This window comes from Panthera uncia, chromosome E1 (assembly GCF_023721935.1).
Source record: "Panthera uncia isolate 11264 chromosome E1, Puncia_PCG_1.0, whole genome shotgun sequence".
Lineage (NCBI taxonomy): Eukaryota > Metazoa > Chordata > Mammalia > Carnivora > Felidae > Panthera > Panthera uncia.
Window position 1 is genome coordinate 9,756,741 of NC_064814.1, and position 13,311 is coordinate 9,770,051.

Sequence of the window (13,311 nt, forward strand, 5' to 3'; positions counted from 1 at the left end):
ACACACACACACACACACACACACACACACACACACACACACACACTAACATTCCCTTGAAGGCAATTCTATTTGAAAGACCCAAGCTAGTTAACAGAACCCCAGGTAGGTTAAAAATAAAAATGATGATCAAGTTCAACAACAACTAATTTCTTTTCAGCCTAAAAATCATGTTGGGGCACCTGGGTGGCTCAGTTGGTCTAGCATTCGACTTTCGTTTAGGTCATGATCTCACAGTTCGTGAGCTGGAGTCCCACATCTGTCAGTACAGAGCCTGCTTGGGATTCTCTCCCCTGCCCCACTCTCTGCCCCTCCCCCACTTGCAGTCTCTTTCTCTCTCTCTCAAAATAAATAAACCTAAAAAAAATCAACATGTTGAAGACATCTCAAAGATTATAGTGTCTTTTAGCATTATATCCGTTAATGCAGATATTATTTATTTAAAATACCTTCAAAAGATATAAAGTTGGAAGCTATAGGTTGTCAGTAGGAGAAGAAATCACAAGATAGGGCAGAAGACTCGGCAAATTTTTAAGCACAAGTATATTTATACGAATTTTTCCAACAAAAGCAAAAAAATAAAGAAATACTTACTTGTCCCCTGGAAGGTTATAAAGATTAACAAGACCCTTAAGGTGCTTAGAAAATTCATCAAAATTTTTTTCCCTATAAGGAGTTCAGGAAAGAAGGAGGAGAATAAAACACAATTACTACTCAATCTTAATGCAAAGTACCAAAAAATCATGGCTATATAAAACTAATTTTAATAATTTGCTTTACTCTTTTTTTTCCCCCCAGCCAAAGTTTTCTAGCATCAATCAAAAGTAGCAAAAGAAGGGGCACCTGGGAGGCTCAGTCAGTTAAGCATTCAACTCTTGATTTCAGCTCAGGTCATGATCTCACAGTTTTTGAGTTCGAGCCCTGCATTGGGCAGAGTCTGCTTGGGATTCTGTCTTTCCTTCTCTCTCTGCCCCTTCCCAGCACACGCGCACACACACACACGCGTGCTCTCTCTCAAAATAACTAAGGTTAAAAAAGGGGTGCCTGGGTGGCTCAGTCGGTTAAGCAGCCGACTTCAGCTCAGGTCACGATCTCACAGTCCGTGAGTTCGAGCCCCGCGTCGGGCTCTGGGCTGATGGCTCAGAGCCTGGAGCCTGCTTCAGATTCTGTGTCTCCCTCTCTCTCTGCCCCTCCCCCGTTCATGCTCTGTCTCTCTCTGTCTCAAAAATAAATTAAAAAACGTTAAAAAAAAAAAAAGGTTAAAAAAGAAAAAAAAAGTAGCAAAAAAAAGTTTCCCTTTCTCCTTCCCATTTTTCTGGAGAAGGTACTTGTAAGCAGTACAAAAGAGTCAAAAAGACCTAATAGTTCATATATTACAGTGATTTGCTCCTACATAATGAGACTTGGTTTAAATAAATCACGTTCTGGGGTGCCTGGGTGGCTCAGTCGGTTGGGTGTCTGACTTCAGCTCTGGTCATGATCTCACAGTTCGTGGGTTCAGGCCCCGCATCGGGCTCTGTGCTGACAGCTCAGAGCCTGGAGCCTGTTTCGGATTCTGTGTCTCCCTCCCTCTCTCTCTGCCCCTCCCTGGCTCCCACTCTCTCTCTCAAAAATAAATAAACATTAAAAAATTAAAAAATAATAAATAAATAAATCACTTTCTTTTCCTCTTAATATGTAACTGAGATGATTGAATGTTGTGAGGGAAAAAAAAAACTTTTGATTGGAGGAAATGGAAGTCAAATAAATTTGGAAAATAGAATACTTGCATGCATATGGCAATCTAAGGGCAGAAAGGAAAATGAACACTAGGAGAGAGATGAGAGGCCTGGAGAAAAGGAGATGAGCACTACGGAGGCAAGCCACATATTCGAGAATGTTCCTATGACGAGATCTGCCCCAGAAAAAAGAAAACTACTACCTAGAACCCTTGCTTCCTAGAACCCAATATTCGGGTTTGGATTCTTAGTCAATTAGGCTCTGTGGGCAGGCTCAGGAATCCAACACAACTCAACAACTCTAATTCTCTGTTATCTTATTTCAAACTTAAAAGAAAAAAAAAGTTTCTTGAAGGCTAAATTGCCCTACCAATGTCAGATATTTGGTCAGGCATTTATTGAGCAAATATGAGCACTTACTACCCAAAATGCCATGAAGACAGTAAAAAGAAACAAGAACAGCAGCAAAATAAACCCTCTACCTTAAAATTATCACCTATACAAAGTGACTAAAAATTGCACACAAGGGCTAATATTCTTTCTGAAGTTCCCATTTCAAAACATGCTTACAAATTAACTTTAGAACACCACCAGTTAGTTCATAAATTGGTGCAGTCTCCTACTCCAGGATTAGAACCAGAAGTATTGGCTTTCTGGACTATTCTGGTAACACACCTGTTGCTAGACTTATAAAAAGGTTTTTATGTTGCATTGCAATTTTTAAAAGGTGGTTCAAACTTGGCACATTTGGCTAGAAACACATTAAAATGATTACTGCAAAGGCCGACTGTAAAACTTATTCCCTCACTATTAACACCTTAAGACATTTCCACGTAGTATCTGAGAACTTCGCTATATTTAAAACATAAAATTGATGTAATGACTTTTTCAAAATCCCAGAAAGTAAATTTCCACTCAATTTAAAGGGAAAGGATAATCCAGAAGGAAATGCCATTAACTGCTAAGAAACTCTTCAAGCCTAGTGCTTTTCCTATGATGGGAGTTTATCACACATACACCTTAAATGTAAGACAGTTTTTCTCAAAATTAAAGTGAAAATAAGTTCTTTTCATGACATAGACTCAATTCTCTCAAGCCTTCTCTCATTCAATAATTAGTTTCTATTTATTTTTGTTGCACACAGAATTTTTGAGGCTAGATCAGTTTTCAACCAGGCGTGATTTTGCCCACCAGGGAACATTTAACAATATCTAGAGATATTTTTTATTGTCACAGGTCAGGAGATAGATACTACTGGCAACTAGTGGCGGGGGGAGGGGGGGGAGGCAAGAATGTAGTTAAACATCCTACATTGCACAAGGCAGTCCCCTATAGCAAAGAATTTTCCAATCCAAACTGTCAATACCGCCAAGGTTGCAAAATCCTGGGATAGACTGAGTAAGTTGAGAAACCAAGCTAAGTCCATACTGAAAGTGAACAAACATAGACTGAAAAATCTTGACCTAAGAAAATAAGTATGTTCCTCAGGAGAGTAAATTTTTTCTTTTCTTTTGATAAAGACAATAACTTCTGACCAGCCTCAAGACCCAACTATAAAGAACAGCATTGTCTGCCAGTATCAGGGAACATAAACATCATTTGCTTACCTTAGTTGCTGTACAAGTTCTGGACAGCTCTGAAATTAAACAAATCATGTTAAAACTTTAAACTACTTTAAGGCCTTTGAAGACATCAAAAGTTTTTCTCTTTTATTAATAGCACATGCTTTATAACAACAACATTAAAACTACAGATGATCCTTATGTTAAGATATCAAAAAGCATCTTCTTTCTACTTGGTAAACCATGGGGCTGGGGTGGGAAATTCAAGATCAAAGTATATGAACTAGTTTATAATGGAATCAACTTTCAGTAGTTTGTTTAAAACAGTAGGACCTCTCTTTAATGCCATCCTTGGAGTCCACATTCAACTATCTTGGTTACACACATTAAACATTCATCTCTATTACAAGATTTTTCAGAGACATTAGTTATGTACAAGATTATCTGTCCTTTTTGATTATTAGCTCTTTGAGGATAAGAACTTTAAGTTATTTATCTCCATATCCCCAGCACCTATTGTTCAATTGCGGCTCATGTTTGTTGATATGAAATGGAAAGGGTTCCTCTAGCGTCTCCACTTGTCAAAGCCTTTGGATGATGTCAGAGATGGACCCATGTTATTCTAAATTCCATTCTAGAGCTATTGATATTACATTACAGCCCATCACATCATCTCTACAGTGGCTCATGAAAAAACCTAAGCCCAAGCTATTTCAAACCCCAACAATTCATTTTAAAATTAATGTCCCTAAGTAAACCCCACAGATTCCAGTGAAATATCAACAGCACATACCACAGGATTCTCCCCATGGTGAGCCACTTTTACATCACAAAGCTGTCCTGCAGGATCTAACTGCACTTCCACATAGAACATATCTGACGTGATGTAACATTCAGTGCCACTGGCACTGAGATGAGAGCCCAGTCTAGCAGGAACAAATCAAAACAAAAATTAATAGAAGACACATAAATAAAGCCACCCAAAGTCAACACTAAGTTAAATACTTCTGCCTAAGATAGACTACTTACCCATTCTGTCTTGCTATAGACTCCAAGCGGTCAGTCATTGCTGGTAAAGATGTTACTAGGAAAGGGTAAAAAAAAAAAAGGAAATCACAAAATGCTCCAAATAACTTAAATTTTATTCTTCAAAAACCAAAACATCCTAAGGAGTATATCCATACATTCAAGCCATTACATCCAACAGTTCAAATGCTTAGAATTTCTGTATGTTCATTAGTTAAGACTTAGCTGTGACCTAAATAGTAAGGGTCAAAAAAAAGACCTCTTTGAGGAGCACTTAGCTGACTCAGTTGGTGGAGCATGCGACTCTTAATCTTGGGGTTGTGATTTGAGCCCCAGTTGGGCACAGAGCTTACTTTAAAAAGATCTATTTGAGGGGCTCCAGGGTGGCTCAGTCAGTTAAGCATCAACTCTTGGTTTCGGCTCAGGTCATGATCCCACATTTGTGGGTTCAAGCCCCACGTCAGGCTCTGTGCTGACATCTCAGAGCCTGGAGGCTGCTTCGGATTCTGTGTCTCCCTCTCTCTCTACCTCTCACCCACTCGTGCTCTGTCTCACTCTTTCTCAAAAATAAACATTTAAAAAAAATTAAAAAGATCTATTTTGGGGGCACCTGTGTGGCTCAGTTCAGTTAAGCCTCTGACTTCAGTTCAGGTCATGATCTCGTAGTTGGTGAGTTCAAGACTCAAGTCAGTTTCTGTGCTGACAGCTCGGAGCCTGGAGTTGGCTTCGGATTCTGTGTCTCCCTCTCTCTCTGCCCCTCCCCTGCTCACACACACTCACTCTCACTCTCACTCTCTCTCTCTCTCTCTCAACAATGAATAAATGTTAAAAAAAAAAAAAAAACTAAAAAAAAAAGATCTATTTGGAGCGCCTGGGTGACTTAGTTTAGCATTCAGCTTCAGTTCAGGTTATGATCTTGCAGCGTGTGGATTCAAGCCCCACATCGGGCTCTGTGCTGACAGCTCAGAGCCTGGAACCTGCTTCGGATTCTGTCTCCCTCTCTTTCTGCCCTTCCCCTGCTCTTGCTCTGTCTCTCTCTCTCTCAAAAATAAATACACATTAAAAAAAAAAAAGATCTATTTGAAAAAATTATCGGACCTTTTTCCTCTCCCTTTTGCATTACTCATTTGGGACAAGTTATCTTTAACTTCAAAAAGACACATGTATCTGCTAATGTTAGAATAAGGAAGATTAACATCAAAACTAAAACCAACATAAAGAAATATTCAATATTCATAGCACCATTATTCACTACAGCCAAAAGGTGGAAGGAAACCCAAATGTCCATTCATGAATGGAGGAATAAAAATGTGGTATATACATGCAAAATATTACTTAGCTTTTTAAAAAAATGTTTATTAATATATTTTGAGAGAGCTGGAATATAGGATCAGAGAAAGAAGGAGAGAGAGAATCCCAAGGAGGTTTTGCACTATCAGTGCAGAGCCTGACCCGGGGCTCATTCCTATGAACTGTAAGATCATGACCTGAGCTGAAATCAAGAGTCGGATGCTTAACTGACTGATCCATTCAGGCACCACTATTTAGCTTTTTTTAACAGAGAGGTAATTCTGATACATGCTACAAAATGGATGAACCTTGAAGACATTATGCTAAGTGAAAAGTCAGTCACATAAGGACAAATACTGTTTCATTCCACTTACATGAGGTATCTAGAGTAGACAAATTCTTACAGAGAGAAACTAGAATGATGGTTACAAGGAGTTGAGGAGAGGGAGAAAGGAGAAATTACTGTTTAATGAATACAGGATTTCAGCTTGGGAAGATGAAAAAGTCCTGAAGATGGACAACGGTAGTGATGGTTATGTAGCAATGTGAATGTACTTAATGCCACTCAACTATAATTTTAAATGGTTCAAATGGTAAATGTTATGTATATTTTACCACAGTTAAAAAGTTAACAGCCTCTGCCTCTACGTACCATAGTATTTCCACAGATTGGGAAGGGCTACCAGTTTTTTAACATTGAGACTCTACGTTGAGTTGGAAGAAGCAAAAGTGGGATTCTCTACATTTTGATGAACAAGGATTCTTAACCATCAGAAAAGGAAACATTAGAAGGGGCGATGAAGGTTGTAGGCACCTACTCTCAGACTTGAGATGTCAAAGAAAACCCAAGGGGTGGGGGTGGGGGGAACTATTCAGCTGAATCAAGTTCATTTGTGATGGATCAGAGTAAAATCTGTTTTTTACTTTCATTTCTCCCCCAAAATACACAGAACTAGTAATTATAATCATAAATATTCAAGCTCATGATTTAAATTTTATTTGCTTTCCTGAAAACACTGTCCATAACAATGTAAAAATCCTTTAGAGTTAAAATGTCCATTTTCTTTTTTTTTTCAACGTTTTTTTAAATTTATTTTTGGGACAGAGAGAGACAGAGCATGAACGGGGGAGGGGCAGAGAGAGAGGGAGACACAGAATCGGAAACAGGCTCCAGGCTCCGAGCCATCAGCCCAGAGCCTGACGCGGGGCTCGAACTCACGGACCGCGAGATCGTGACCTGGCTGAAGTCGGACGCTTAACCGACTGCGCCACCCAGGCGCCCCAAAATGTCCATTTTCTTATTGCAAGTTAATTAGAAGAGAACATCTGAAATAGAGTGCCTGGATGGCTCAATCAGTTAAGGATCTGACTTCAGTTCAGGTCATGATCTCACGGTTCAAGAATTCAAGTCCCATGTTGGGCTCTGTGTTGACAGCTCAGAGCCTGGAGCCTGCTTTGGATTCTGTGTCTCCCTCTCTCTCTCTGCCCCTCCCCTACTTGTGCTCTGTCTCTTTCACTCTCAAAAGTAAATAATAAAACATTATAAAAAGAAACTGGGGGCGCCTAGGTGGCTCAATCAGTTAAGAGTCTGACTTTGACTCGGGTCATGATCTCACAATTTGTTCGTTCAAGCCTCGCATTGGGCTCTGTGCTGACAGCTCAGAGCCTGAAGCCTGCTTTGGATTCTGTGTTTCCCTCTGTCCCTCCCCCGCTTGCACTGTCTCTCTGTCCCAAAAATAAACATTAAAAAAAAAAAGAGAGAACATGTAAAGAAAAAGAACTTTCCCTTGCTATCTTTATAGTTACCCTCCATCAACTATCTTTTGAGTCTCTACCAGTCTCCCAAATAGGATCAAAAATAAATGTTTCAAAAATTCAGGTGAGATCTCATCTTGGGGTGCCTGGGTGGCTCAGTCAGTCGGTTAAGCATCTGACTCTTGATTTCAGCTCACGTCATGATCTCACAGTTCATGAGTTCGAGTCCCACATCTGGCTCTGCACTAACAGTGCAGAGCCTGCTTGAGATTATCTTTCTCCCTCTCTCTCTGCCCCTCCCCTGTTCTCTCTCTCTGAAAAAATTAATTAAAAAAAAAAAAAATTAAGAGGTGGTCTCAACTCCATAGTGAAAACAAGAACACCACCTAGCAAAGAAAGTTTATCTATCTCAATTTATATTTCTCATGTAAGTATAAAACAGTCTTTATAAAAACTGGGCATTTTAAGAAAGCATATTTCAGGGGCACTTGGGTGGCTCAGTTGGTTGAGCTTCTGCCTTCGGCTCAGGTCATCATCTCCCAGTTTGTGAGTTCAAGCCCCACATTGGGCTCTCTGCTGTCAGTGCAGAGCCCACTTGGGATCCTGTCTCCCTCTCTCTGCCCCTCTCCCTCTTGCTCTCTCTCAAAAATAAACATTAAAAAAAAAAAAAAAAAGCATATTTCAAACATGTTTACAAACCTTTGAGAGCTTTCTGCAATGTCTCCAGACAGCTGACCAAATGTTGATGCCCTCCAGAACTCATCACAACCCTCTTCTCCTATAACAAGGAGGAAAACATTCAAGATAGAAATTAACCAAGCCAACAGTGTTTCAGGTAAATGGACTTATCCTAGTAGTAATATTTCAGGATAATCCTCAGACTATATGCTATAGGTCTATATACTCTATATTCTCTATATACTCTGATAATCTATAGATTCCTGTTACTCTGTCCATCCTTCCACAGGAGGAAAAGTTCATAAACATGGATACATCCATATCCACATACATGAAGGTAGAAAAAAGTATGCCCAGATCTTATTTTAGATTAGGAAGAATCAAATACAATAAATGAGATCAGCTTCCTGCAGAAGTAACTACATCCTAAATTTAGTCAGTTAAATAGGGTGGCTCAGGAGATCTGGCAATTCCCAAACCTAACAAGGTGATTTCTGTGTAATCTAAGAAATATAACCAGACCTTAGTAAAATTAGAGTAACTCTAAAAAACAGAACGTGTAGTCCAGAAAAAGGGACTCCCAAAGAACAAAAGATCTGACATAGTTTTTCTAACTCTATCCAAAGAAGAAGTTCCTCTCTGCACAACATTCTATTCTCTAGAAATGTGAAGAGCTTTATGATACAAAGATAGTTTTTCAGGCCTTTCCATGTCCTAAATCTCTCTTTGTTCTAAGAAACAAACAAACATCCGATTAATAATCTGGCTTCCCTTGTATCTTGAATAGATAAGGGGTTGCTCTGCACAACGGTAACCAATATTCTGGTAACTGGAAAGATAAACTCTCTGTGGTAGATTAATAAATTGGAATTCTGATTTACATTTAGTCTACTGAGATTTTGTTACTATGTCAGTTGTTGAAAACTCTTCAAAGTCTTAATACACCAACAAAATTAGGTTTCTGACTCTGCAGAGTGAGAAGTAGACAGTAGAAGCTATGGTGCCCAAAAACCAAGACACTGGTACCCCATGAGAGGGTCTTAGTAGCCATCTCGAATTCCTCTATCTCATGATGTCTAATGACAATATCATTTACAGAGCATGTTTCCAACTAGAATATGACTACCTTGTATAAAAATGACAACCTCTGAATCCTCAGACAGGAAAAATAGCCATTCTTCTTTTTAAAACATTAAAATATACATATATATTTTATGTACATAATCCTCAGCCAAAGGATATACATATATTTCTTGAATTTAGTTACAAAAATCTTTAAGCAACACCACACTTTAATATCCATTATCTCATTAAATCCTCAAAATAAAACTATGTGGAAAAGCAGACTGGTATTGTGTGCCTCTATTTCCAAATAAGAAAACTGAGACCCAGTAAATAATTTGTTCAAAGTCACATAGCTACTAAGAACTTCAAATATAGGTCTTTTGACAGCAAATTTAGTTCTTTTGCTGGAGCTATACTGATATGATCACATTAAACACTAATAAATCTATTAAACTGAACTTACTATGGACCCAAATTAAGACTTGGTGGGGAGGAGGGGGTACTTTCACTGAAGTATATAACATATATACAGAAAAGTATATGAATCTTAAGTGAAGAGATCCATGAATGAATTACCACAAAGTGATCCCCTGCCCCCGCCCCCCCATCATTATCCAGGTCAAATCACAGAAGTTTTCCTACATCATTTGACTACCACTGGAATCACGTGAATGAACTTTTAACATCCAGTCACTACCCCTTATCTTCTACTTAACTTCCATTTAAGGGCTCCCCATACTGATAAATGACTCAAGAAGTAGTAGTTGACAGAGTGAACAGGTGAAGCTTATTAAGAATTAATCGCAAACTCTACTAGCAGTGTAGATACATGAAAATACTATCACATTAGGCTCAAGGAGCTTAATAGCAAGTGAAGAACAAAGGTCTCCCTACATCAGTCTATCATATGTGTCTCTCCTAGGTGTATTTCTAAGCACCTTTGCCTGAAGTACCCCAGTGTACTACATAGCTCATGATTAACATAATTTTATAAACAGAACTTCTTAGGTAGACTCAAGTTGATGTGCACCATGTACTCAGGTGTTTTGTGATAAATAAGACTGAGGACACACTATAATAATTGGTTTGAAAAAGTCTACATGGGGAGCTTAGCTTATTAAATAATTATCTAAGCACAACACTTTATCCACCACCATAATCCTCACCATGACTTGACGCACAAGCTTAATGGTTTCACTCCAAGGTCTATTTTGGTTAAATTTTGCATGTAGCCGTTCCAAGAGAGAACTCATCTTACTCAGCTTCTCCGACTCTACGATACAAATTAGAAAACATCATTAGAAACTCTTTCAAGACATTTCAATTCTTCTTGCAAAAGAAACCCCCATACCTCATCCTTGGTAAGAACTCAGTTAAAATATTTTTCAATATCATTTACTTCAAAACATACAAATAATTTATTTTTAACAAGACGACACAGAAATTGGGGTCTAAGGAACTCCTTAAAACATAACTGGTTTCTATTCAGTCTTTTAATGAAAACCAAAAAAAGAATCACCTCTAATCATGTTTCAGGATCAGGACAACAATTTAGTGACAAAATCATTTCATGATATACGTAGAGCATACATTTGAACATGGCCTTACTATGGTTAGTTGGTTTTCAATGTGAAATACAGGCTTTTGAAATTTTTTGATGTAACTCTAATAGATCAATATATAAGTATTATCAAGAAAACAGGCTGTATTTGTCATTTTGATTTTTCAAACTAAACCTATATGGATAGGAAATATGTCAACAACTAAAGGATAAATTTCCGGTAGAGGTAAGAGAAAGGTAGAAAAGACCTCGGTTTCTGTCCTGTGAGTGAACAAAGCTCTTATGCTCTCCAACCCCCTTAATTTTTATTACTGAATTATAATTTTCATTATTGAAATTTAGTTGATTTTTATTTTTGAAATGTTATTACGTTTATTATTGAATGATAGTTTTTATTTTTTTATTATTGAAATATAGTTTTTATTTTTATTTTCATTAAATTTTTACTTTTGAAATATAGCTGATCCTTCCTCTAATTCGTGTACTTCTAGTATGAGCAAGGACCTGTATTAGAGACCACTGGCAATACAAAAACTTGCAATATGGAGTGCCTGGGTGGCTCAGTCCGTTAAGCGTCCAACTCTTGATTTCAGCTCAGGTCATGATCTCATGGTTTGTGAGACTGAGTCCCACATCTGGCTCTGTGACAATGGAGCCTGCTTGAGATTCTCTGCCTCTCTCTCATGCGCTCTCAAAAAAAAAAAAAAAAAGAATAAACTTAAAAAACACACACACACAATATGTCTGAGATGACATCTGTGAGGGTTTTTAAAATTATTATTACTGAAATATAATACGAGCAAGGACATGTGCTAGAGACTGCTGGCAATGCAAAACACAATACGACTAAGATGACATCTGTGAGGGGGTGTACATAAGTTAAAGTGGAAATAACCATGACACAGAGCAAAATGAGATATGCTGTTAAAAACAGAAACACATTACTACTCAAATGCAAAAAAGGAAAAGTTCATTATTAGTTGTGGAGATATTACAAAAAAAGTGACAGTTGATGTTGACATTGAAAGATGAATACAATGTCAGCAGAGTTAAGGCAGTGGCATTTTCTAAATCAAGATTCAAACTCCTTCCAATGTCCTCATATCCTGGAAAACTGGTTTGAGGCCTGTTTCAGCCAGTTTATATAGTTTTGAACACATTGTTGGCAATTCCCACTTCCAAGATTCACTCATTCAAGCATTATTTTATGTGCTGGAGATACATTAGTGAGCAAACTGCATGAAATTCCTGTCTCGAGTTTCCTTTTTACACTCATCAGTCCTCTGCACCAAAGGATATACTTTTCTTCTTCCTCTTCTTTAAAATACACTCTCCACCCCCCTTTTCCTTAAGAAGCCTGATGATAAGTACTTTATACGAATGCTCAAATCAAACGCTCAAATCAAACACGTTCTGGGTCAGGGACTACACAACCACGAGTAAGGCAAGGCCGCTGATCTAACAAAGCTCAAAGTGGAAAAGATGGATAAACACTGATACAGTGATTCTTAACAGAACTATATCCAAAATACTAAGGAAGCCGTTAAGAGTGTAAAACTTTATAGATTCTAAGTAAGATTCCAACAGAAAAGTTGTTTTTCAGCAGTTGTTAATCTAGCCATTGAAACGATAAATTCAACGCATTTTACAAATACACAATAGTACAAGGTTTGACCACTGTGACATTCTATGGAACTACTGGCTTTTAAAATCTTAAGGTCCTATCATTTCACTCACGCCGAAACATCCTCCAATATTTGACACACAGCTTTATATCATTATAATAAAATTATATTTTTAAACGTCATTATTCAAATATCTCTTCTAAAACAAGGTGTAAGCAAATTATAGATTCACTCGCCTGGTCTTCCATTAACTCTAGGTTAAAAACGTCCTGAGGCCCAAATGATTGCCCCTAGCTAAGCAGGAAACCTTCACAGAAGTTGGTAGCCCGCATCACCCCAAAGTCGGAGTCCTTCACCGCCAAAGAAGGCACAGTCAGAATCTAAAACTGACACCTATCCCGCCTCCTGGACTCCACGACCTCGGGAGCGTAGGCCCCCCAGCTTCTTCCACAGATTGGCTCCCCAAAGCTGTGTCCCGCCCCCTGCCTTCCCCCTCAAGTCACTCACCCTCGGTTTCCCCCTGAGCCTTCATCCTGACGGTGGGGAGGTCCTGAGTCCTACACAAGAGGATAAGCCCTCCCCCACCACTAACGAGGGAACCAAGTTGGTTCGGGCTCTCGGGACGCAGGGCACCAGCCGTCCCCACTCTTCCCAAGAAGGCTCAGTCTGAAGTCCCCGGCGGCAAGAAGAGAAGGGTGCTCCCGGCCGCCGCCATTTTCCCCACGGAACTTCCCAAATATCGCGAGATTAACCGTGATCCTGCGAGACTAGGAAAAGGGTTGGGCACGAAAATATCGCGAAAAATAGTGAATGTGGTACTTCTCGCGAGAATCACCCAATCAAGCTTTCCCTTAGTTCTCGGTCGTCTCGAGAGTTAATTGCTCCTAGGTATGGTGTTTGTTTGGTAGCGCTTGGCTCTGCTTGCAAATGGCAAAGAAGTTCGTAAATTAAAATCCCGGAATCTCTTTACTGAAAGACTGGTTCTTCAAAGAATATTGGTATCAAACATTTTATTAAAGATAATACACTTT

The 13,311-nt window shown here is 38.8% G+C and overlaps 1 protein-coding gene across 5 annotated transcripts in view; it reads right to left on the minus strand.

Moving 5' to 3' along the window:
* Nucleotides 1-13,015, minus strand: part of MED1 (mediator complex subunit 1) — a 27,828-nt gene extending 14,813 nt beyond the window's left edge. For 3 of the 5 annotated variants that reach the window (XM_049635918.1, XM_049635919.1, XM_049635915.1), the window contains exons 1-7: nucleotides 12,788-13,015; nucleotides 10,261-10,367; nucleotides 8,051-8,129; nucleotides 4,310-4,364; nucleotides 4,074-4,206; nucleotides 3,326-3,354; nucleotides 595-666 (exon numbers count right to left, since the gene is read on the minus strand). In XM_049635918.1, the coding sequence (XP_049491875.1) occupies nucleotides 595-666; nucleotides 3,326-3,354; nucleotides 4,074-4,206; nucleotides 4,310-4,364; nucleotides 8,051-8,129; nucleotides 10,261-10,367; nucleotides 12,788-12,812 (500 nt within the window). In that variant the 5' untranslated portion in view covers nucleotides 12,813-13,015. The other 2 variants (XM_049635916.1, XM_049635917.1) reach the window with 2 other exon arrangements.
* Nucleotides 13,016-13,311: the final 296 nt, after the last annotated feature.